The 22609-nt window shown below is 39.9% G+C and overlaps 1 protein-coding gene and 1 long non-coding RNA gene across 2 annotated transcripts in view; one reads left to right on the top strand and one right to left on the bottom strand.

Annotated features, from left to right (window-relative positions):
• Positions 1-539: 539 nt before the first annotated feature.
• Positions 540-10774, bottom strand: IL7 (interleukin 7). The gene is made up of 5 exons (XM_062568171.1): positions 10538-10774; positions 7299-7441; positions 3953-4039; positions 3023-3175; positions 540-1554 (listed from the first exon to the last, which is right to left on the bottom strand). Exons 1-5 carry the CDS (start codon positions 10545-10547, stop codon positions 1402-1404), a joined length of 546 nt encoding a protein of 181 aa, XP_062424155.1. The 5' UTR covers positions 10548-10774; the 3' UTR covers positions 540-1401.
• The window catches only part of LOC134136368 (uncharacterized), an 89904-nt gene continuing 77552 nt past the window's right edge, over positions 10258-22609 (top strand). Inside the window, exon 1 of the long non-coding RNA XR_009957488.1 lies at positions 10258-10407. This is a non-coding gene — a long non-coding RNA (uncharacterized LOC134136368). The remainder of the gene's footprint in view (positions 10408-22609) is intronic.

Genomic DNA, 22609 nt, shown 5'->3' with positions numbered 1-22609 from the left:
GGTTAAATGGATTTAGTATAGCAGATGCTATTCCAGTCAGAGGAGCTCCACACAGTTCTTTGAAGTGCATCCCATCATTACTAGAAGGTCTTTGGTCTGAATACCGTTTTCTGACAGTAGTTCCACAGAAAATTTCTTTTAGCACAGATAAAACAATGTGTTTCCCCAACAGAGAGCCATGAACTGAAGATTTCTCAAAACATTTTGTTCAAGGCAGACACCTGATACGGAAATATCAACCTAAATTGTTTGGCCAAGTTGTAAGTAAATCACAAAATTCATCTTTTATGCTTGGAAGTGCCAGGCAGCTGGAGGCTATATTACCAACTCTGCTTTTAACAATTAGCTGTGCAAAAAGCTGAAAGGGTGTTTTGAAAATTGATGCCCAAAAATACAATCCAATTCCATAGAAGACAAACATTTTATTACCAATGGAGTTATAATATCAAAGTAAGAAACTGCAAAAGTTACAAACAACTATAAAAATACTTCTATTTATCCAAAATTAAATATGAACATTTTATTAGTTAAATGCCAATATATTATTCTCTGAAAATATTCACAAACTCTGTCATGTCTAACATATCAAACGTTATATAAAATAACTGTGTACAAGAAATCACAATCTGAAGGAAGCAATTCTAGCTACTCCTTCAGCTAGAGGATACCTAAATGCACAAAGCTAGTGCTCTTTCTAGTCAGCTGAACAAACTTACATTCAGGCATCCTCTTTCCCTTCTTCCATAAGCCTCACTGTCTTGCTTCTACTTCAGCTAGTAGAAGAGTGCTACATCTTTCAAAAGCCAGTACTCCTTCCTAAGTTTTTTTAAAAGTAACTTTTTTCCCTGTTTTTTCAAACCTAAATCAGTTTGCAGACCCATTAAATGCAACCCTAGCTATGCTTAAAACATTATTCCATCAGCAGAACAGATGCTTATTCTTCTGCTGCTTATTTCGTAAATCGTTCCTTTTGGTCCTTGATATGTTCTATATAGATATAAAGAAACCAGCTACCTTTTTCATACTGTTTTCCTGGTCTGCAGTTTCTAAGATATATATATTTTTTAATTGCAGTAGACACCTAAGTATGTTTTCATATTAAGGTACTATAAAGTTACTCAAAAGATAAGAAAATTTGAAATAGTTTCCAGAGCATGAAGTGAAACCCGGCCTTCTATACAGTCATTTCACTCAGTGTTTTTTACTTCCACTTCTTGGACTTCAGCAGCTTCTTCTAGCCATTTATATTTATTCTGCCTCCAGGAACAAGGTACAGTAGCTTTCCATCAGAATTCTGGCATCAATTGCTTACGTAAGCAAACAGAGTTACTTAAGGAATGCATATAAAATGCAAAAATTGCATTTTGCAAGTAATGTCACTTCAAAAGAAAAGAGCAGGATTCACCTGGAAATTATTTTTTCAAATTTATTCCAGCAGGATCGAAGGCTAGATATATTTTCTTTCAGTTCACAAAATTCTTGGTTGCATTTCTTTTTCGAGTGTTCACCTGTTCCTGTATCTTCTTTATTATGTGTGTTTACCTGTGTGCAAACCTGCAAAAGAATAGTTTATATTGTTAATTGTGAAGTACCTATTCTTTTTATATACACATATTGTGAAACAAACTAATGACCTTGCATCGGTAATGTTGCCAGAATTACCCAGAATGCTGGGCTATCTACAGTGACAATATGTAACCTGCATCAGTTCTCACTAAGGTTACTGTATTATTTTACCCTAAACTGGGAGAATGCAGCTTTAGCTTACAGGAAATAAGGACTTTGGAAATCAGGGTGTGCAACTGAGAACATGTACATCCTGTATCAGTGGTTTAAATTTTATCCTCAATTATGTGAAGAACTGGAAAAATAAAGCCAATTAAATGGTGAGCTGATCTTTAAACAACACAGTTGTATGTGTGGTGTTTTGAGATTCATGGAACAAAACTACTGTGCCTAGAAGATGAGACTGCAGCCAAGCATTCAGGATTCTCCCAGAGACCAAAAGACCATCGTTCTTGTCCCTGTTCCAGTTGCGGTTTATGATTTTTACTGAGTGATTTTAACATAATTGTTCCTTAAATTAATCCAGGCACCCACAGGGACAGGCAGGAGTTTCAAGGGTGACTTTGACTTTCATGACCTAAATGGAATGTCTTTTATACTTAAGCAAAAGTTAAATTTCACTACAGATGCCTAAGGAAAATATAGAACTGGCACTATTTTGAGGATCTGGTCCTAGGTTATGCAAGTCATTTCAAGGAGAAAAAGAGTAAATTAAATGCAACCTTTACTCAAACAATGTAAAGCCAACCATGAAGAATTATATCCTTTGGTGCCTATGGAAGGCTTTTCAATGTTGGTCAATATTTTTGAGTTCAGTACATAATTGTACTGAAGTACATATAAAGTATTTAAAGAATACTTTCCCTTTGCTATGGTTGTCTGTAGGTCACTGCACCAGAGCTGAGAGATGTTCCAAAGAAATGACTCTGCAATGATTCAAAACTCAACTATTTTCATATCTAAGTATTGTTGTTGAGTTTGAGATACTCCGATTAAGATAAAAATCAAGGATCAGCCAAAGGGACTGTAGAAAGGGTAGCAACTTCCACTAATTATTTATTGAAACAATCCAATTTAAGCATATAGGGCATTTTATACATTAATCTAGGGTAGAACCCCAATGTAGAGTAAGAACTATGACTTTAAACACTAGAGAAGTTAAAGGCCTTCTTTGCATAAGCGTGTTCTTTGTCTTTACTGGAGAATTAATTGAGATGTTTCAGTGCTCAACCAATGCAGACCTCTGGACTACAGGCTTCCAGATCATTGGCTTAATTAGTCTTTGCACTGGGCTTAGTGTCTATTGCAAGAGATATGCTAGAGAGCAGAACTTGTCATGCACATAACGTGCAAGTTAGATGTACCTTAGATAGAGATCATACTCCATCTGCGCTGAAGAGCTCTAAGGAATAAGCCATGTACTTCCAATAATCTGTAGACCACCATTACCACTCACCTTTTCTTTTTTATTTCTTTCACATTTGCACTGTAGAACCTGTAACGTCCTACATGAGACTAATGTGGCTTTCCATCTAAAGTCTTTGCTGATTTTTTGCTTATTAAAGAACTTGAGCATGTTGCACGCCATACTCTGTAGTGACTCTATTTCCTGCAAAGAAAAATATGTCCTGAAAAAGTCTGTGTCATAAATTCTATGTAATGTTGGTTTGTCTTAAAATGCTCCATCAGTGACCATTAATTTCTTTTGCTGTCATTGTGCCAATATTTTCCAATAAACTACCTTAGCAACTTGACCTAATTGCCATCTCTTTAAAATACTCAAAGTACCAATTTGTAGTAGAAATAACAATATCTTAAGGGGAAAACTCATACCTTTTATGAAATCAGCTGATGCAGTCAGGAAAGCACTGAATCACTTTTGGAGTCAGTCCGTTTGTTAAGTCATGGTAAAATCGGGAGCTATAGCTGAGAGCTGTGCTTTCTGTCATTTAAGATCTACCTCAAACTATTACTTCTAAAGATTTCAAACCTGAAGTGAAAAGCTTAGCCAATATGAATTTCTGTAGAAAAACGGGGAAAAATTTGTATGTATTTTCATGGGCAAAATGAAGATAAGTTTTCTGTACTATTTCGGATTAAAATACTAAAGAATATAGTAGAAAAAAGATTTATTGGATACAGAATTAATTAATATTTCAAATAAATTAATATTTCAATTGAAAAAAATACAATTTAGTGGCCTGAACTGTGTGATTCTAGATGCAAAAGAGTAAAAAGCAATCCTGAACACTGTGATTTGACTATTACAATGCAACATTTATCACTATTACAATCTGTTATTAAAGAATTGGGCTGTACAAAAAAAAAGCACATGCACACTTGGGCTCATACTGTCTAACTTAAATACTGAGAAATTAAATTTTACCTGAGTATCATTGCAGAAGAATACTCTGGCATTTTCATGCTTTTTATTCCTGCAACACCTATCACGATACACTGCAGACATATTTACCTATAATAAATAATACATATTTAATCAAGTGAGTACTTTTAATCGAGTGAGCCTGAATTCTCGCTAACAGCTGGTGACCTGAACACTGAATTGTTCTTTAGGATCTCCTCAGCTGCAGCAAGTGTACAATTCTGAGCTGTTTTTTGGCAAGCAGGTAAAGAAAAGCCCAATCTAACTACAATTTGTAAAGGTATTAATTTTAACCTTCACATTCCATTGAACTACATTGAATTATTTGGTCTTCTATCATTCAAAAAAATACAGTAAAGTTTAAGTCTTACATGGACTGTTTATTCTCCTGAATAAATAAATGCTCCGGGCATCTGAAGAGATTTTAGCATTCACTTTGCACAAGCATTAGCAAAAGATGTAACTCTAGATATCCTAAGCCATAACCCTTTCTCCTCTTGCTTGACTCTAATCTTTTATCACTGGTTTATTCTTTGCTTTTCATTTTTCTACATTCATTCTTGTCATCCAGATTACAACTGAACCCAACTCAATAAAAATCCTTCCTTTCTTCTTCAACCTGCATTCACATAGCCTACTACTACCAGAAGGGTTAAAAATCCTCCAGAGAGCTCGTGTCAACAGAGCTGTATTAGCTTTCCTCATGTAAGCTTGTATATGATCGCATTAGTCAATGCCATCCTTAGGGTTTTTCTGCATGTTTTTGTTTAACTTTGTATTTTAAAAGCTCACCCAAGCTGGACAGAATTTGTTAAAACAGGAATTGTTTTCAGAATCAACAAGAGTTTAGGGAGTTAAATGTCCAATGACAAAAAAAGGTTGCGGGGGGAGACAATACACATCTATGCTTGTATCACAAAGGACTGAAATTTTAGCTGCAGCAAGATTTAGCTGAATTTTTAGTTGAAGCAAGTATTCTAAAACTTAGTTTAGGTATCTTTGCCTTCACTTTCTAACCACCTGTGCTCACTGACTTCACAGATCACTGCCTCCAAACATCAGGTTGACTATTAAGGACTGACAGTTACTAACTTTGGCTATGCAATTGCAGGGAAGTTTTTAGTGCTATCACCCAAACAGCACCATCAATAATATTTGTTGGTAAACTAATGACAAGGCTATGCACTGACTCTACATAAAGGATAGATTAATCTCAAGCTGGATAAAATACAGGCAGAAAAATAAAGACTTACTTATAGTTGCTTGTGCATGCCTATTCTATGAAAAGAAAAAAACTTCAGAGACCAATACATTCCTATTACCTTTCATAAACATTGATTCTCAAGCTTTTTTTTTTTTATTATTAAACAGCTAATAGTTTTAATTCTCATGCAGTCTCCTAAAGAACACTATCAGTAATAATATTTGTTACAATAAAAAGACATGGACTTTTAAAATGAATCTGGAAGAAGGAGAGACTGCATCATCCCATCAAAAGCCTTCAGCATGTCCTGGGCTGCCGTGATGCCTCGGGAGACACCGCCACCTCCAGCAGTGATATATATATATGTATATATGTATATGTAGGATATATATGGGAACTATTCCCAGGCTTCCCTGACCTCCCAGCTCCAGAAGGTCTGTGATTTGCCTCATGGCTTTTCACCAGAGGAAGATCATAAGATGTGGTTCCCAGAGGCAAGTTTAGTTAATCCTGTCATATTCCTTTGTTTTATAGGTCAATTATTTCATAAATGCCCACCAAGAGGGATTTTTTTTTTTTAAATCCAGAAAATGCTTGTCTTTATTAGGAATAAGATGACAAACTACAGGGACCATTTATCTGTTTTAAAATAGCCAAGATTATTTTCCCTGCCTTTGTGTCTAGTTCAGGATAATGTCATTTTTCCCCTTAGATAAGCAGCATTTCTTTCTTCATGATCTCCACAAACAAGACATGAACAGAATGTTTTTGAAGATTACATGATCATTTCCTGACTGTAAATATAATTTTTCCATGGGAGGGCTGATGTATATATTGGCAGAGAAAGGTTGGAAACCACTGGCATAAAACTCAGAAGGATAGTGGTAGATCATAAGTGTGAAGAAATATAAAAGCTCATTCACTCCCAGCGACTTCATTTTTGGAAAAGCATCGTATGTCACTGGTATTTCATGCAGGTAGATCTTGATTTAAGACTGCAACAGAATGGTGAATTCTAATATACTGACACACTGTCAGAGAAACTCCCATTTTCATACAAATGCTTCTGGTAATCCAACCTTGAAAAATATTGTTCTCCCATGAAAGTATTCTTGACATTTTAATTGTTAATAATTCCTGATAAAGAGTCAAAAGGTAGATTTGGGGCAGAGACTGTTAAATTACAATGATAGTTTTTGCAAAGCGAAAATGATCTCACTGATAAAGCCATAATGGAGGACAGGCTACTATTTGCAACTAAGTGAAGTTTTTTTCTACTGCCATCTAGAAAGCTTGACTCTCAGTTAAACAAAATACACTAATATGTAAAACACAAAGAAACTATTTTGTTATTATATAGATGAGATTCATGTCAATTAATGTAAGCACTAATTTATTGGTTAATGTTAAAAAAGATGCCTTTATAATTCTATGTGATTATGATGAGAGGTTTATCAAAATTTAGGACTATTAAAATAATACCATTATCTGCTCAACAAAAATCTTAAAGGCTAGGAAAACGAAGGATTTCAGTCACTCTCCATAAGAAATGTTTCAGTACCCAGAAATCCCCAAATTAATCTAAAATTTCGATTGCAGATTTTCATCTTTAAAATGGTCAACTGAACGGGATCACTATATGGAATAAAAGGTAGAAATCATTTTTAAAATGAGTGGTTAGAATTTTGTACCTCTGTTCATTTGTATTCAACAGACAATATAAAACTTACCAAGACTCTTAGCAGATCAAATTATAGGTTTTGTAATGGTTTCTTCTGTTGATTGGAAAAACACATAAATGCTCAGGGTAACTTAAATGATTTTGCTTCAGAACTTCTTGAGTACTTCCTAATGTAATATATTGGACAATTTAGGCCCAGATGTCTATATGTCTAACTACTTGCTGCATAGGCACAAATACCTATATCACAATATTTGTATATGCAAGTAAGTGATATGCACAAACAGATTTCAGAATAACATTAGAAAAGTGATTGTTGTACCCTCAGATAATGACACCTCTCTGTATTCTGTGTAATTTTAAAGCTGACTGTTATCATAGGTTAACATTAGAGTTAATTTTAATTATTTGCTTTCATTTAAAATAATTAACATTTAAGGAAGCCCAAGAGCTATATTACCTACCAGCTCATTGATGTCGTGGCTTAATATATTTTCATACTTCACACGGATTTCAGTTGTTTTATTTCCCATTGTACAATTAGATGAATTCACTGATGACAGAACAAGGAACAGCGGCAGAACCCGGAAGATAGATCTAAAAAAGGCTGGATTACAAAAAGCCAGTTAAGTACATTTTCAATGCCATAGAGTGTATGTTCTATTAACAAACATACACCGTAATCTATTAAAAGAGTTTAAAGGGGATCTTTGTATAATCCTACCAAATGACTTGCACCTTAAGAGAAAGATTTTGCTCCAGATTAAGATACCATATGGATGCTAGGTGTCTAAAATCTCTCATACTCAAGGGTGATGTAGCCAATGCAGTTCAAGAGAGCCTACAACCACTAGGTTGACCAGCCGCTTGGTGTCTACAAGCTGGGCTGAAGACCTCTCCAGGCTTTACTGAAAGCGTTGACTAGGTCTCTCCGTTGACCGTAGCAGGACCATAAACACCTAGCACAGACGGAGATGCATAAACTCAAGTGCCTCAACGTGGAGTTGAATCCCACCATAATTTTGCTTACATTAAATTCTGCAAATGCCCATGAACATGTCTTTATGTCAAAGTGTGTTGAAACACATTTTCAGGCTGCCCAAATGTTCAGATCCCTGCTAGTGGGTGTAGCCTGAGACGAAGCAGCAGTATAACCTCCTTTGCAAGTATTTTGCGATCTTTGGGAGCAAGTCTTACTGCTCTGGAGTTCTGTGAGGAAGGGCAAAGAGAGAAAGGACTAGTATATCACAAGAGCCTGAAAGAACCACTAGGGTAACTGGAGGGTACAGGTGACTGGCCTCATACTGGAAATGAGGGAAATTGAGGGAATGGATGATACAGGGATTACACAGGTAGTAAGTGAAGACAGGCCTACAGCTATGAGACTGGAGTAGGATGATATTGAAACACAAGATAACAGAAACAAGGCTAGAAATTTAGGTTGTTGGATGAGCAAAGATCACAGCAGATTACTGCGATAATACGAGAAACACTGATTCTATCTCTCTCAGGTACTCTGTACCCTCACAGCTGCCCTTTACTTTCTTCTGCATTGAGCAGTAAGAAGAGTAGTGCCAATGTAGTGCAACTGTGAGACAGCACAGCTCACAGGAAAGGCAGGAGGGATGTCCTAATCCTACTGCTACTTTCCTTCCTCTTCAGCAATGATGGGAGCTTATCCACTGAGCACAGCCAGTCTGACACTCAGAGATGCTCTTGGGCCTCACTGGTGAACCCCAGCTTCAGCATGAAAACTTGAACTGCAGAATACTAGAGACAAAAGTATAATATCTATTCCTAAATCCGCTCTTAAAAAACACATTCTGACTGCACATCTTCGAAAAAGAAAACAGTGAACTTGTTCATGATCTGTACTGAGTGACCAAACCTCCGTGATGCAATAACCACAGTCATGCTGGGCGCTGGTGTGGCTTTCGTTGAAACCCTGTCCTGCACAGTCCATCACAGCTGACTTCTGCAGAATGCTGCCTCTTCAAAGAAGAACGCATACCATTTTTCCTGACTACCAAATCTCTTTTTCCTTATAAATTATTTGTGAATATGCTGTGATATAAACCTCTGTCCTAAAAACAAGACTGAAAGTTTCCCCTATATAGGCTGAATTCCAAAATTCAGTTTGTAGGGGATTTAATACTTAAAAAAAAAAAGTTTACAGAAAAATGCAAGAACTACTTAAGAACTCCTGACAGTATACTTTTATACCTCTTGATTCCAGTATAAAAAAGGAACTGTAATACTTGTTTCAAACAATTTAAATTAGATATGTTACCTCTAAAATATACTTCAAAGGACACAAATATCAATCCTCTAAATGTCTCTATCCTCTATTCTAAGTGCATCAATCCTCTAAATCAATGTAACAGATTTCATCTCTTTTAAAACTTTTCTTTCAGTCACATGTGGAGATAACATGATAATTGCACAAGAAAAAGTCGTCACTTCTATTTCTTTATTTTTAGTTTATCTGTAAATAAAAAAAGAAATTGCAGAATAAGAGCAAATAATTCTGAAAGTGATGCTGCACAGTCAGCAGGTCCCTCCACCAATGGCAGAATCACTACAAAGAAACCCGTTTAGATACATCTAAAGCAGTCCTCTGGAACCCAGTAGAGTGGTATCATAAAAAATGCCAGGACCTTTGTACCACTGAGAAAGGAAAGAATTTCTCTTAAAGTTAAGCAACTCCAAAAGAAGCAGAACTGATTGTGCTCCATACGCCCAGCGCTTCTGATGGAAGCGAGCTTGTATTACTGGGAATACTGCGCCCTTTCAGTAAAATTCCCCAAAACTCCTAAGCTGTATCTGGAAAGCCCCAACAAGTTCTCTGACGAAAGCCAGAAGCAGTTAGTATTCCAGTATTTCCAAATCCAAAAAAGCCCCTCTGAAAGAAATAAAAAAAAAAAGAAAGAAAAAAGAAGAAGAAGAGAAGAGAAGCGCCCTCAGCGCGCCCAGCCGCAGTGGCGCTCCCGGCGGGCCCGCGCCTGGGCCGGCGCCGGACCGCACGCGGCTCCCACGTGCGCGCTGCCGGCTCCGGCCGCCGCGGCGCGCCCGGCAGACCGCCGTCCCCGCGCCGGGACCCGCACGTCGCAGGGCGCCGCGCTCCGGCGCGCTCCGCCGGGCGCCCCCCGGCGCGCCGCTCGCAGCCCGTGCGAGCCTGCACGGGGTTTTCCTCCTCTTCTCTCCCGGGGGGTGGGAGGGGGGTTTCTCCCCCTCCCTCACCGACTCCGCGGGGACGCTCCTCCAGGCACCGCGGCCAGCAGAGCGCCCCGGCAGCGGCGCTGCGGCGGGCGGCAGGTGCCGCGGAGCGGCGCGCAGCTCTGCCTCCCCCGGCTCCCCCGCCCCGCTCCCTGCGCCACTCCCGGCCCAGTTTCCCGGCAGCGGCCGGGATGGGAACTGGGCGCTTTTAGTTTCATTCTAGGGGGAAAGAGAAAAAAGAAAAGCAAAACTGGGAATTTCCCCGGCCGTCGCCGCGGGGATATAAGGGCAGCGGCAAGCGCCGCGCACTGCTGGAGCGGAGGCGACGCGGCTGGGAGCGCGGAGCGAGCGGAGCCGGTGAGGACCCAGCGCGGCGCGGAGCGGCGCGGAGCGGAGCGGTGCAGCAAAGCCCAGCCCGGGCGCAGGTGGAGCGGGGCGCCCTGCGCGGCGCTGCCCGCTGCCGCCCGCGGTGCTGCGCGCTCCTTACCATGGAACATGGTCCGCGGGGGAGGTTGCGGGGAGCTGCGCCGGCGGCTCCGCGGTCATGGTGGCGGCGCGGTCTCGCCCATGGTGCCTGGAGCATGCGGGGCGCCGCGCGGGGCGCGAGGGGAGCCGCGGAGGCCGGGCCGGGCGGCGGAGCCGGGCTGTGCTCAGCGACTGCCCGCCGGCCGCGTGCCGAGGGGGGGCGCGGCGCTGTCAGACCCGAATCTGGCTCTGCAGGGCTTTGCTTTTCCCATGGGGCTTCCGCCGGCGGGAGGTACTTTCACTTTCTGCTCCGCCGCAGCCGCGGTGCTCCCCGGCCTCAGCGCGGCGAGGCGGGCGCGGGCGCCGGCGGAGGACACATCCCTTGGCCGCCGTCGAGGAGGTCGGCAAGCGCCCCGCAGCCGCGGAGGGCGCCCGGCCGGGGCGGCGGGCGGGCAGCGGCGGGCGCCGTCGGGGCTGCCGCGGGCGGCGCGGAGCGGCTGTGGCGCGGCCGCGCCGGCGGGGGTTACATAGGGCCCCGGCTACACGCCCAGTGCCGTGCGCGCCCGGGGAGGGAAGGATGGACCTTGGCAGTGCGCGTGGAAAGAGCCGCTCATCCTCAGGGAGGAAATCCTTAAAACACACAGACACAGACACACACACACACACACGCACACACTGGAATCTCTCCTTTGGAGCAAAGAGCCTCTCGCTCTCTGCGGTACTCCGCAGTCCCCTGTCGCTAGCTCAGTTGTCCCCGCACGGCTCCTTTTCCTCCACGGGAGGTGGAACTGCGAGGACGGCTTTATCCCAGAGCGGGGGATAGATACCCAGGCTGCCTGACAGCAGGTCAGAAGTGCGGGGTGGGTGAAGACTGCCGTCGGACATTTTTTTTTTTTTAACACCTGGCCCGTCTTAAGAAAGCTGGAAGGATTAATAAACAGTACACTGTATAGGTGGATGCCTCAGGAAGGTGCTGTAGTGTAATGTGAAGACGCTCAAGTTTTAAAAGACACGGAAAGCCATGTCTTAACTAGATTTTGCTTCTAGTGAGGGTCTTTTTTTCCTGGTTTGATTTTTCTAGTTACATTTAGAATGCACAAAATGTGCTTCACTGCATGTGAAAAGACGTAGAACAACAAGTAAACAAATAAAATAGAGTATGAAATATCTTTGTAGCATCTGCTTCCCACCTCCTTTTCCCCCCAAAGCCCATACTTTTTGAATTTTGAAATCTACATCAGTTTTACTACTCTTCACAATCACAGAAAGCTGTTTCTGTCCATACTACCCCTTTCTGACAAGGGTGCTTTTCTAAGAGAGAGTAGGGGTCAGTGCTGGGGCATGAGTCTCAAGTAGCAGGTTGGGAACCGTGCAGGGTGGCATCCTCTCATTCTTTCTTTTCATTCACGTGCAAACATCTTGAAAGTTACTGAACTCTTTTTACTTTCAGCAGACTTGCCTCTGGACTGCAGTCTGCTGTTTCGCATGTGCTTTTCTCATTAGTTTTTCTTTGGAAAAAGAAAACGTAACTCTTGCTTAAAAGTATTCTAACAAGGTTCAAGAGAGAAGATATTTTCGAACCCTTTGGGTTCAAGCAAGTTGGGTTTAGTAATAATTCATGTCACTAAAGTCCTTTTTGGGCAAGGGACACTGGTCGCTATCAACAAATCTCCATTCAAAGGGCAAACAGTCCCTGTCTTGCTGGTTCTCTTGCTGTGCGTGTCAGACTGTGATTGATAAGTAGCTCGGATATTCAATGTGAACAGGGATTTTGCCTTACTAATAACACGATCTAGTTCTTCAATGCTTCCTAAGTTGTCATTTTTTATTTTCATTTATTTTGTCTTCTCTCCTTCCTCCCTCAAATATTGTCTGAAAACATCTCTGCATGCACATTTGAAGCTGCTGATGTGTACAGGCCACAAATACTGCAAGACTCTTCTTTCTTTGGGGAAATAGTATTTGTAGGTGTAATGCATGCAAATTTATGACTAACTATTTTTGTGTTGCACTTTCAACACTGAAGTTTTGAAAAATCTGCACTATTAAGCTCCAGCCTTTCAAAAAGGTATCCAGAAGATAACCTTCCTTCTATGAAAGTAGATTCTGATTTCTTACGGTAATACTATTGCGCTCACAAAATGAACTATATTATGACTTGTAAATTGTCAGTTTGCAAAATCTACAGGCATACTTCTTCAGCCGCTTATAATAAATTTTTAACTAAAATGCCAGAAAGACTCATGATTGTTTCAATTTTAAGAAAATCTCCATGTAAATCATGGAAGTAGATGGCTTAGGAGCTTGAAGTAGTAACGGGTGATTGCTTACGACTCTGAAGACGATGCCAGAGTGTAACAGGAGTTTTGCACTCATCTTTGGTAGTGGCAAAGTCTTGTCCTGCTGTTTGTTAACAAAATAAAAAGCTTGTGTGTTGAAAGCGTTTCATGTATGCAGAAACACATATATGAAACGTTTTCTTTAGTCCAAATGACAAACAGATGGTGTGATCTGTGCTTTGTCCCTATTCATGTATGTAATCCAAATCAATCCATGATAACTCTATTATGTGACTGTGGCACACATTTATTATATAGATTTATGATATAGATATTATTTGATGTAGTTATGTGTGGTGGATGCTTAAATGCTCAAGCTTTTACTGTAGCTTTTATGTACTTTTTTGTATTTTGAATCATCATATACATTTTGTTTCAGGATATAAAATGATAATATATAATAATGATTTTTCCAAAAAGGAGATTATTTACAAAAATATTTAACAAGTCTTCAGAAGAGTTTGTTCAGCAAACATAACTGCCTATTTTTTTAAGAACGGTCAGACACCACCCAGTTGAAATACTGAAACAAGGAATTAAAGATTGATTATCTACATTATCTTAATGGCCCATTTTAATCAAGAACTCACAAAAGGAGTCTTGAAGGATTGATATAAATTGATATTGGTTTGTCCATTTTTAGAAATGCATTTGATGCCTACAAACCTGACCAGACTGTAAACAGGGTGGCAAAGCCCTTCTGGTTAGAACTAAGCTATGACTTGACGGTTAAAAACTTCAGAGAGAGATTAAGATTGAACTATTTCTGTAGAATTTCTCAACCATCAGATGTTCTGCTTCTTCTTAATACCCTGACAATTTATAGAGTTGTCTGATTTAATTTGAGATATAATATCTTTTCTACATAAATAATTTGACTAAGCAAAAATTTGAGTGACTTTCAGAAAGATGTAATTGCTACTAGGCCTTTTTGCAAATGTATATAGTTTTCTCTTTTGCCTTGTTTTCAAAAATAGTTTTTGAAACTGTAAAAGAAGATACTTCAAACTGCATAGCTAACAACTGAAAGACATCAGTAGTTTTATCTGTTCATGGATGATCATATTCCATGATTCTGTTCAGTACATTTTCTGAAGATAAGTCTAGTTTCTTTAACAAAATAGTTTAAATTTAAAGTAGATCTATCTGTCTTTTAACCTGGTAACATTTATGTCTTGGAACAGCAGCTATTTTATCGATATATGTTAAAATCTATTGGAATATCAGTATTTCTGAGTACCTACTTGAATTACAAAGCACATTCTTCCATGTTAAAATTCAGTCTTCAAAAGATTAAGTACGTCTGGGAATACTGCTGTCTTTTTGCAGGTGTTGCTCGTCAGCTTGAGACGATCTTTTCTCATGACTTTAGATTTGACACTATCCGGTTTGCAGACTTACGCTACAATTAGTGAGTGATTATATTATTTGGTAGTATTCCTTAAAAAGATAGAAAGTTTTGATTTTATTTTAGCCTAATATATGGGTAGTGCATTGTCACAGACAGATGGAATTCAGGAAATTGTGGCCACTGTTATTAATGTTCTTATTTTTAAGAGTAAATGTGTCTGGTACTTAAATTGTTCTCTTCCGACTATGGGTGATAGGGAGGAGAGGAAGAGATATCTCTTATATTTTGTATATCTCCCCTTCCTTACCCCAGAGAAAGATTCCCAACTTAAGGAAGATTCAGAGTTAAATTTACTGTGCACCAAAACCATGCTGTGCACCAAAACCATGGATGCTCAGGTTTGGGCAGATTTAGTCTTCCATTGTATTCAAGCAAAATACAAGGAACCCAGATTTGTTGTTGCACCAGAACACACATTTTGTTGACTTTTTCTGCACAGATCATTTGTCCTGACTTTGGAGCAGGATTTTTAAATGCAGGATTATGTCAACTCTCACATTCAATAGAATGTAACAAAGTATATATTTCTTTTTGAAGAGATTCAGAAGCAGCTTTCCCAGAAAAAACTGTGAAAGAAAAGAACATGTTCCTGGAAAAGTATTAAGATAAGAATTAAGGAAGCACATGGAAAGCTCACAGGATATTACTTTTTTATCACGCTGTAGAAAACCTTATTTCTTCAATAGAAAGCAGCAGTTACTGTATCTTCCTGTCTTTGCAGGACAGGAAGAAGCCAATAAAGATTCTAAGAATCACAGATCAAGAGAAGAGTGCCAAATAATGGTATTTTGATAAGAAAGGACCAGGAAGGATAAATTTCCTAAACTCATCATTACCAAATGGTGAGAAGAACTTGTGGCTGAAGGCAGTTACAGCAGGAATTAGGCTCCTAACTCATGGCCACCAAGGGGCACTTCCATCTTCTTACGTTCCTAGTTGGAACGTAATTCATACTCCATTGATCGTGGAGCCTGCGTCTAGATCAGACTTTCACTGTCCCTGTTTGATATTGTCAGGAGGGTTGGTACCCCCCTAGGTGTCCATCCTACTAACATAGCCGTGCAAGGGGCAAGAAATGGCTTCAAATCCCGTGGCTGTCTGCCTGCAAGGATTTGAATCTACATATTCAAACTCCTGCCGGATCTTAAACCTCAGGAATATTCTGGGCTGTCACTGTCCTGTGAAAACTTTTCTGCTTCCTGTTGAATTACTAAATATTTATTTGATTGCAGGTAGGGAGATGCTAGCTCAGCTCATCAGGAGGGGAACTGGCTGCAGAACCCTTAGAGGCTTGAACACTGATTTTTAAATGAAGAGGAGCAGCACTAAAACACTTTCTGCTAGTCCGCTCTGTTATGTAAAGGATTTCATAGTGGTGAAGTGATTGCTAGGATATTAAGGATCCTTTTTGCAGCGATATTGTGAGGAGGCTGATTGGGTTGGGCATTCTCCCAGGCGCTGGGGCAGGACTGTGCTGGGGAGAGGTGGGTGAGTGTCTTAGGGACCCAAGAACCGTTTCAGGACTCAGTTTATTGGCTTTCTGGTCTTGCCTGTCGGTCACAAGCAGTTGTCTCAGCTGGCCATGTCAAACTGTTTGTAATGAAAAGCTTTTGTGGAGTTGTCCTGTTAACTGTGTGAAAGTATTCGAGCAAGGTGTTGTCTACATCTATGCCTTGAATGAGGTTGTCAGATGCAGTAGAAAACAGTGTTACCACAGGGACAGATTATGAAGATCCTGCTTCTATTTTAGTGGGCAGCAGAAGAAAGAAGGATTTGAGGAGGTGTTTTGGTAATGTGTTTTCACTTGCCTTTCCTACTCAATAGAGAAAGGTTTTAGATTTTTTTTAATAGAATATGATTGCAGCTGGGGGTGTTGAGAATTCCTTTGTTTCATGTTTTCTTGTTTTAACGATCTTTTTATTCAAAATCATAACAATTGTTTTTAGCATTCGTATCTGGTTATGTCTTTCGTGGTGGATCCTTTTTCATTTTTTTCCTCTATCTTTTCCATTTTGTGTTTTGTTTTCCATTTTCTCATTTCTTTTTTCTTTTTCGCTCTTCTTTCCTTTCTTCCTTTCTTCTTTTCTTCATTGTTTATTACTCACCTTCTGAAAATGTGGTTGGTGATTAATAGCTATGACAAAATGACCCTGAAATATTGCTCCTTTACTCTTGCTCTTTTTGTTTGTTTGTTTGGGTTTTTTTAAGGGTAACTCCTGAGAAGATTGGCTTTTTTTCACCTCATTTTTCTAGGCATGTGGTTGTATCTGTCTTTGTTAGGCCCTGATCCTGCGACCAGTTGGACCCTTGACCTTGCTCACAGTGAGTGAAATCCCAGTCTCCACTTCAGTCTTGCTCCTGTTTTTGAACAGAGGTGTAAGATCACCCTGAGAAGTGTCAGCACCTTAGTGGAACCACTGCCAGGGGCATGAAAATTAGATATCTGCACCTTTGTAGCATCAGAGTCTTCCACTTGGAATAAGTTCCAAGTCTTAAATCTTGCAAATGTATTGCAAGACATGAATGATTACTTTCTCTTTGCTTTCACATTTTCTATAGGTATACATGATCATATCATATAGAATGTACATTAATAAATGTATGTGTTCCATTAAGAACTTTTTGATGAAGAATTTATATATATTACTAAACTTACTGAAAGACACATTAATTTTTTTTTTTCCAACCAAAAGGGTTTTTTTTTTCTTTTTCTTTTTTTTTGGTAAAATGCCTTCTCTGAATAAATGCATAATTTAGCTAAGGATATTCTGTCTTTCATACATTACAGAAAGCTGACTATTTTCTCTAAATGTCAGAATAAACGTAAATGTGATGACTTCTGTGAACTTTGGGGCTTTTTCTTTTGCCAGCTGTACCTTTCCAGTCTTAACAACTGTTAACTGACTTGCTGTTTAGGCCAATCATGCATTTAAAAATTGTTGTGAAGCATGCTCTTTAATAGCAGAAAGCTGTGTTTATTTTATGGTAGCAAACTATCTTGAAAAGGAAATCTGTTCTTAAGGTTTCACTGCAAAACGTATTTGAAACAGAGATCAGTTATTGTCAACATGGACTTTGTGGGCTTAATCCTGCAAACATGCATGTTTAGCTCTGATTTCAGCATGGCTCATTTATATAACTACTTTCAAAGCCAAATATTAGTTTGCAGATTTGAAGCTCAACTGAAAGCAGAGCATCACTGTTTTGAAGCTTTGACTTATTTCTGACTTTTATTTTGCTGATGTCTGGAATCCCCCTGAAATAACTCCAAACACTATCTACCTTTGAAGACTGTGATTACAAATATTTGTAGTGAGTGTGTGATACATGACTGATGTAGAAGGGGGTGTGGTTAAAAATAAAACAGAATTACAGTCAAGATATAATGCAATAATTGCAATTTATCCAATAAAGATCACTTGGCAAATCAAAGCTCTTGGTACATGCTGAGTTTTTTTGTACATAAAGTACACTTAAATATTACCTGAAGATCTATCAAATGTTTTTCATAATAGGAATACTGACCAAATACTGTGGGTTTTGTTTCATCTTAAACATCTTAAAGGGGTTTGCAGCACTCTTTCAGAGTTTTTATGTTCTCTCCTTGAGTACAGGTAACAATATGGGATCTCAGAGCTATCAAGAATTAGAATAAGTGACCTGCAGTGGAAATGTGCGAAGAGCTATAAATTGTTCTAGTCTATAAAAATAGATCAAATAATGATGTAAACTCTAAGACTAAAAGGAAAAAAAAATAGTGATCAATAGCAGCTTTTTTTTTTTTTTTTTTTTTTTTTTTTTACATGATATTTGGAAGTTATTCTTAAACAATATCCAGCAATTGCATCAAGCATTTTTAAAAAGGGGAGTGAAGGACCAAAGCTTGATGTGATTTTACAGGCTCTCTACCCCTCACACTACAATTATTAGGATCTAATAAATCAATCTTTAATAAACTGTTGTGATTTGGGAAACATTCTGCAGGATCTCTGTCTTGCCTGAAAGATTCAAGTGTCTTTTAAGGAAGATTCTTATAAAAAAGCGATATAAATGTGAAGGAACAGCAGCAATAGCAGATGCAGCTACTATGAAGTATAGGAAATGCATGGTAAAAACTTCCTGAGTCCTCAACTTTTAACCTTTTCATCTCTAGAAACATTGAAAAAATATCCCATACATCTCTATTTCTTATCCCTTGCTTATTTGTTTGAATTCTGAGCCATACACTTTTTGAAGGAAAAATAACTTACTTGTAATTCACAGGCCATTTCACAGGCAGAGTTCTATGTTGCCCCCTGTTTTATTAATGTGTTTTTATATGTGTCATGAGAAGCTGTGACATTCTGAATATGTGTCACACCCAGTGTTGTCTCTTATCACGTCTGACCCAGATGATGCAATTTAATGCCTTTTTCTGTGTATAGTTAAGATTAGGGCATGGCTATGAGCAAGCCAGCCAAAGGACCTGATAGGTAAGACTGAGTTACTGTGACATTTAAGGAGATTAATGGTGGCTGCAGTAGGGGACTCTTTGGGAATTATGGTCCATTATTGGCTACCTGGACTTCTAAATTAGGAGTGGTTTTAGAAGGTTGTGGAAGTGTCACATCTTCTTCCGTGGGCCCAGAGTCTTGTAGACACAATGGCAGCATTTACACTTTCTTTAAGTGCTTCTGACGAACACCCTAGAAAGGGATCCCTATGCTGTAGCGTTTTCATATTTCTGCTAAGATCATTTAAGGTGCTTTCAGTGCATCCCTATGTGGAGTACTCCTGAGTAAAACACCAATTTCAAACCCTTGTGGCATCCTTTTTGCACTCATCCTTGCTCTACCTAAACTTCAGTTTCCCTGTTTTACTTGAAAGAGTTTGACCTTCATTATCCAACAGTGTTCATAATGCAGCATGTGAACCTTGGCAAAAAATCATCACCAACTCTTACTGGCATATATAGTGGCAGCTCAAAGCCTTAAGCATTTGCTTCCATTGGGCATTCAGGAGCCGTATAGACAGCTTTCTCTACCCCCAAATGCTGAGGCACAAGTTATGACTGCTTTCCCCTCCATCTCCCTGACATGTAAACCTCTCCTCCTCTTGGAGAAGAGCCTCTAGGCTTTATTCAGAGCTCACAATTACTCTTAGTTTGGCAAGCAGAAGACACGGCAACTTCCTGGGTTTGTATGTTCTTAGGAAGAGAGTTTTGGGAATACAGTTGTAGGGGAGTGAGTTAGGAGACAAGATACACAGAAATGTTCTAATTCTGGTGATAGAAAAAAAATGTTTACTGTTATATAAACCAAGAAAGCTTGTCTCTTAGCACTTGGAGATGGCAAACAGAGAATATACCCATAGAAAATAGCACTCAAGGGTCTCGATGTTGTATAGAAAATTCCATTGCCTCTAGAACCATGGGTGACCACGAACCCCTTAACTGAAACATGGATCTCCTGCTGCCTCCCCATAGTTGAGTAAAATGGAAGAAACAAAGGCTAGGCAACCTACTCAGGCTGCAAAACCATTAAAAAGCTAAGTATGTCTCACAGAAGAGATTTTTTGATGCAGCATTGCATACGTGGTTGCAAAACTCACACTGTAAAACAAGTTTGGACCAAAACTTGAGGACTACTTTTCCTTGAAACAGCATTACATAATGAACAGCATGAAGATATAATGGTGCACGGGCACCAAAGTCATCACCACCAGTCAGACTCTACCTCCCTCCCTACTGATCTCCCTTTGGCTAGGTTTTCTGTTTGTTTTGGAGTATGGCATATTAAGTGCATATAAAATACCAAAATTGTCCAATACATGGGAAGTGCTAGAAAGTGCCAGCTTTTCCTGTTTTGTTCAGTGAAAGATTTTCAGCCTCTTGATAATCTTTCCACTTTGCACCAACTGGAGTTCACATGCAGCATAGGGCTGTATTTTTCATGTCAGAAGTGTCCTCTGTTCATCTAGAAGCTACCCACGGAAGGATCCTGGAATAATCTGAAACCAAGTACTGGAATTAGATTTGAGCTGCTGGACCATGGAAGTCTGTTCCTCACTGACTCTGTCAGAAGATATCTTCCCAGCTATTGCCTTACAAAGAAGTCCTTCTTTGTCAGGAGATTTTGATAGATAAACTTCCAAGAATGCCACCAAGAAGATCTACATCCTACTGTGTGCTTTAGGGTCTACCTAAATTCAGGATGGAAACTGCTACCCAGGCACTTAAGAAATTGATGTAGTCAGAACAAGATAGGATGACCCCGTGAGGGACATGCAGGGAGGGAGGAGGAAAAGGAGGACACCCTCTCTATCTCTGCCCAAGAGGTGCTTCCAGTGTGAGCTTCATGAGCTTTGGAAAGTGACAGAGGCATTTTCCCCAAGGCATGCCTGTAGGGAGTTGAATGGGACACCTGCCTTTATCCTTTGGCTCTCTGAATTCCGTACGTTTCAAGCAAAAGGATACATACCCTTCAGGTCCTCATGATGCCAATGAAATATTTTTCCCCTCCTTTTCTGGAAGTGTTTCTGAAAATGTCAAGGTTCAGAAAAAGAGTGTTTTTTTTTCAGTGTGAGAGGTCAATTGATAAGGAGTCTCAGGGTTGGAAGGGCTGGAGTCACTGCTACTAATCCCTGGAACATGGCTTTGATGAGTGTTTTAGGGCGACTCACAGGGAGTATGCAGAGATAGGGCATGGCCAGACCTGCTGGTAAACAAGATTATTTATTTCTCAGGGATTCCTTCCCTCCCTTTTCAGCTCCCTAGCCACCAAATGCACACCCTATCTTGCTAACTCTGAGCCTGCTGAAGAGGAACCTGTTCCATATGAATCATGAGGTGGCCAGTGTTCACAGGGATGTGTGTGTGACATGACCTTCCTTGCCTGGTTTGGCTACATATCTGGGCACAGGAGAGTAGAACACTACAGAATTTGGTTCTTTCCTCCAAAAATACTTCGTGAGAATACTTGTCATTATCTTCCCCCAACCACCCAAATAGGAATCAGAGTTCATAAAGACGACAAACTGATTTTTTTAAAAAAAAAAGAATGATTTTTTAAATCCCCTTTTAAAAAAAAGGAATAGGGAGAAGACATAGGTGGCGTGATCTTCCCCTTGAAATACTAATGGCAAAAAAGTCAGAGTTTTTTTTTTTTTTTTTTTTGGTATAAGCTCAGTGTCTAGCCTGTTTCTTTGCCACAACTAGCTCTCCTAGCTATCACTAAGAAGCCTGCCACAACAAAATGCACCAAGTAGAAAAAACATCTCCTGAGAGGCAGACTGAGGCACAGGTGAGAGAGCCTGGTTATCACGACAGAAAGTGGCTGATGGCTGGCTAGGAGAGAGATAGTGTCAATTCGCGTTTCCTGTGCTGACTTTGCCTCAGGACAGCAGCCAGCATGAAGCTGTGCTCACCTCCCAGGCCTCGTGCGTGTCTGCATGGGAACTGCATCTCTGTCAGGGCTCTCCAGCACCGCCAGGTGCCCTCTTACAGTATGCTGACATCAATTCACGCACTCAGAGCCATCAAAGTGGCTGTTTAAGAGTCTAATGACATAAACATGGGTATATATGTGGTGCTAGCTGCCACCATGGGTTTGGGCACAACCAGTTCCCATGTAGATTTTTGTTTGGTAAATTATGCCTCTGCATTTGCCTACTTATGTTTGAACAAGAGAACATACAAATGGGAGGTGAATTCACGGAGGTAGCTCTCTGCATCATGTGCTGTAGGTGAGACAGGTTTTGGTTGTCCTACGTGTGAAGTTGAAGTGCTGCACGTGGCACAAGAGCTACCTCTTGCCTGTGGGCTGATACAGTAGATTTAGCAGCTAAATAGATCACAAGTCAGGTATGAGAGACAGGCTGGGAAGGGGTTGATGGCATTTTTGGCATGAGAAGGTACTGCACTATTTCGTGGATCATGTGGAGTTTTTTGGCACAAGACTATGGGCTAGACAGTCTGGAAGTATTATAAATGCAATCAATAACACAGGATGTTTTCTCTCCGGCACTGAGAGAATCAAATTGTCTATATGATGCCTTGATCTGTAAGAGAGTTCTGGGTGCCAGTTTCTGCTTCAAACAGTGTTCAGGCTTTTTTAAAATTAAATTGTCCATTTCTTAACATTTGGAAGTATTCCCAGAAGTAAGGACTGGGATTCACATATAGCTTTTGTTCATCAGAGAGATCTCTGTAAAAAGCACTGAAGAAGAGTCAGAGGAAGTTAAAAAACATATATCATACAGGTATTGTAAAAGTGAATAATGCATACTTCACTAAGTAAGAGAGCTCTAGCTTCTGTTATTATTGGGATATCCCACAAAACATTCTCTACTAGAAAATGCCTTTACA

Source organism: Rhea pennata, chromosome 2 (genome assembly GCF_028389875.1).
Source record: "Rhea pennata isolate bPtePen1 chromosome 2, bPtePen1.pri, whole genome shotgun sequence".
In the NCBI taxonomy this organism is placed as follows: Eukaryota; Metazoa; Chordata; class Aves; order Rheiformes; family Rheidae; genus Rhea; species Rhea pennata.
This window is presented reverse-complemented; position numbering and strand designations above follow the sequence as displayed.

What these genes read in the sequence shown, in the direction of transcription:
- IL7 (XM_062568171.1), bottom strand. An exon ending in GCCACGACATCAATGAGCTG is followed by an intron (nt 4,040 to 7,298) that starts GTAGGTAATATA and finishes TATTTATTATAG; the next exon opens with GTAAATATGTCTGCAGTGTA. An exon ending in AAAGAAATAAAAAAGAAAAG is followed by an intron (nt 1,555 to 3,022) that starts GTGAGTGGTAAT and finishes ATTCTTTTGCAG; the next exon opens with GTTTGCACACAGGTAAACAC.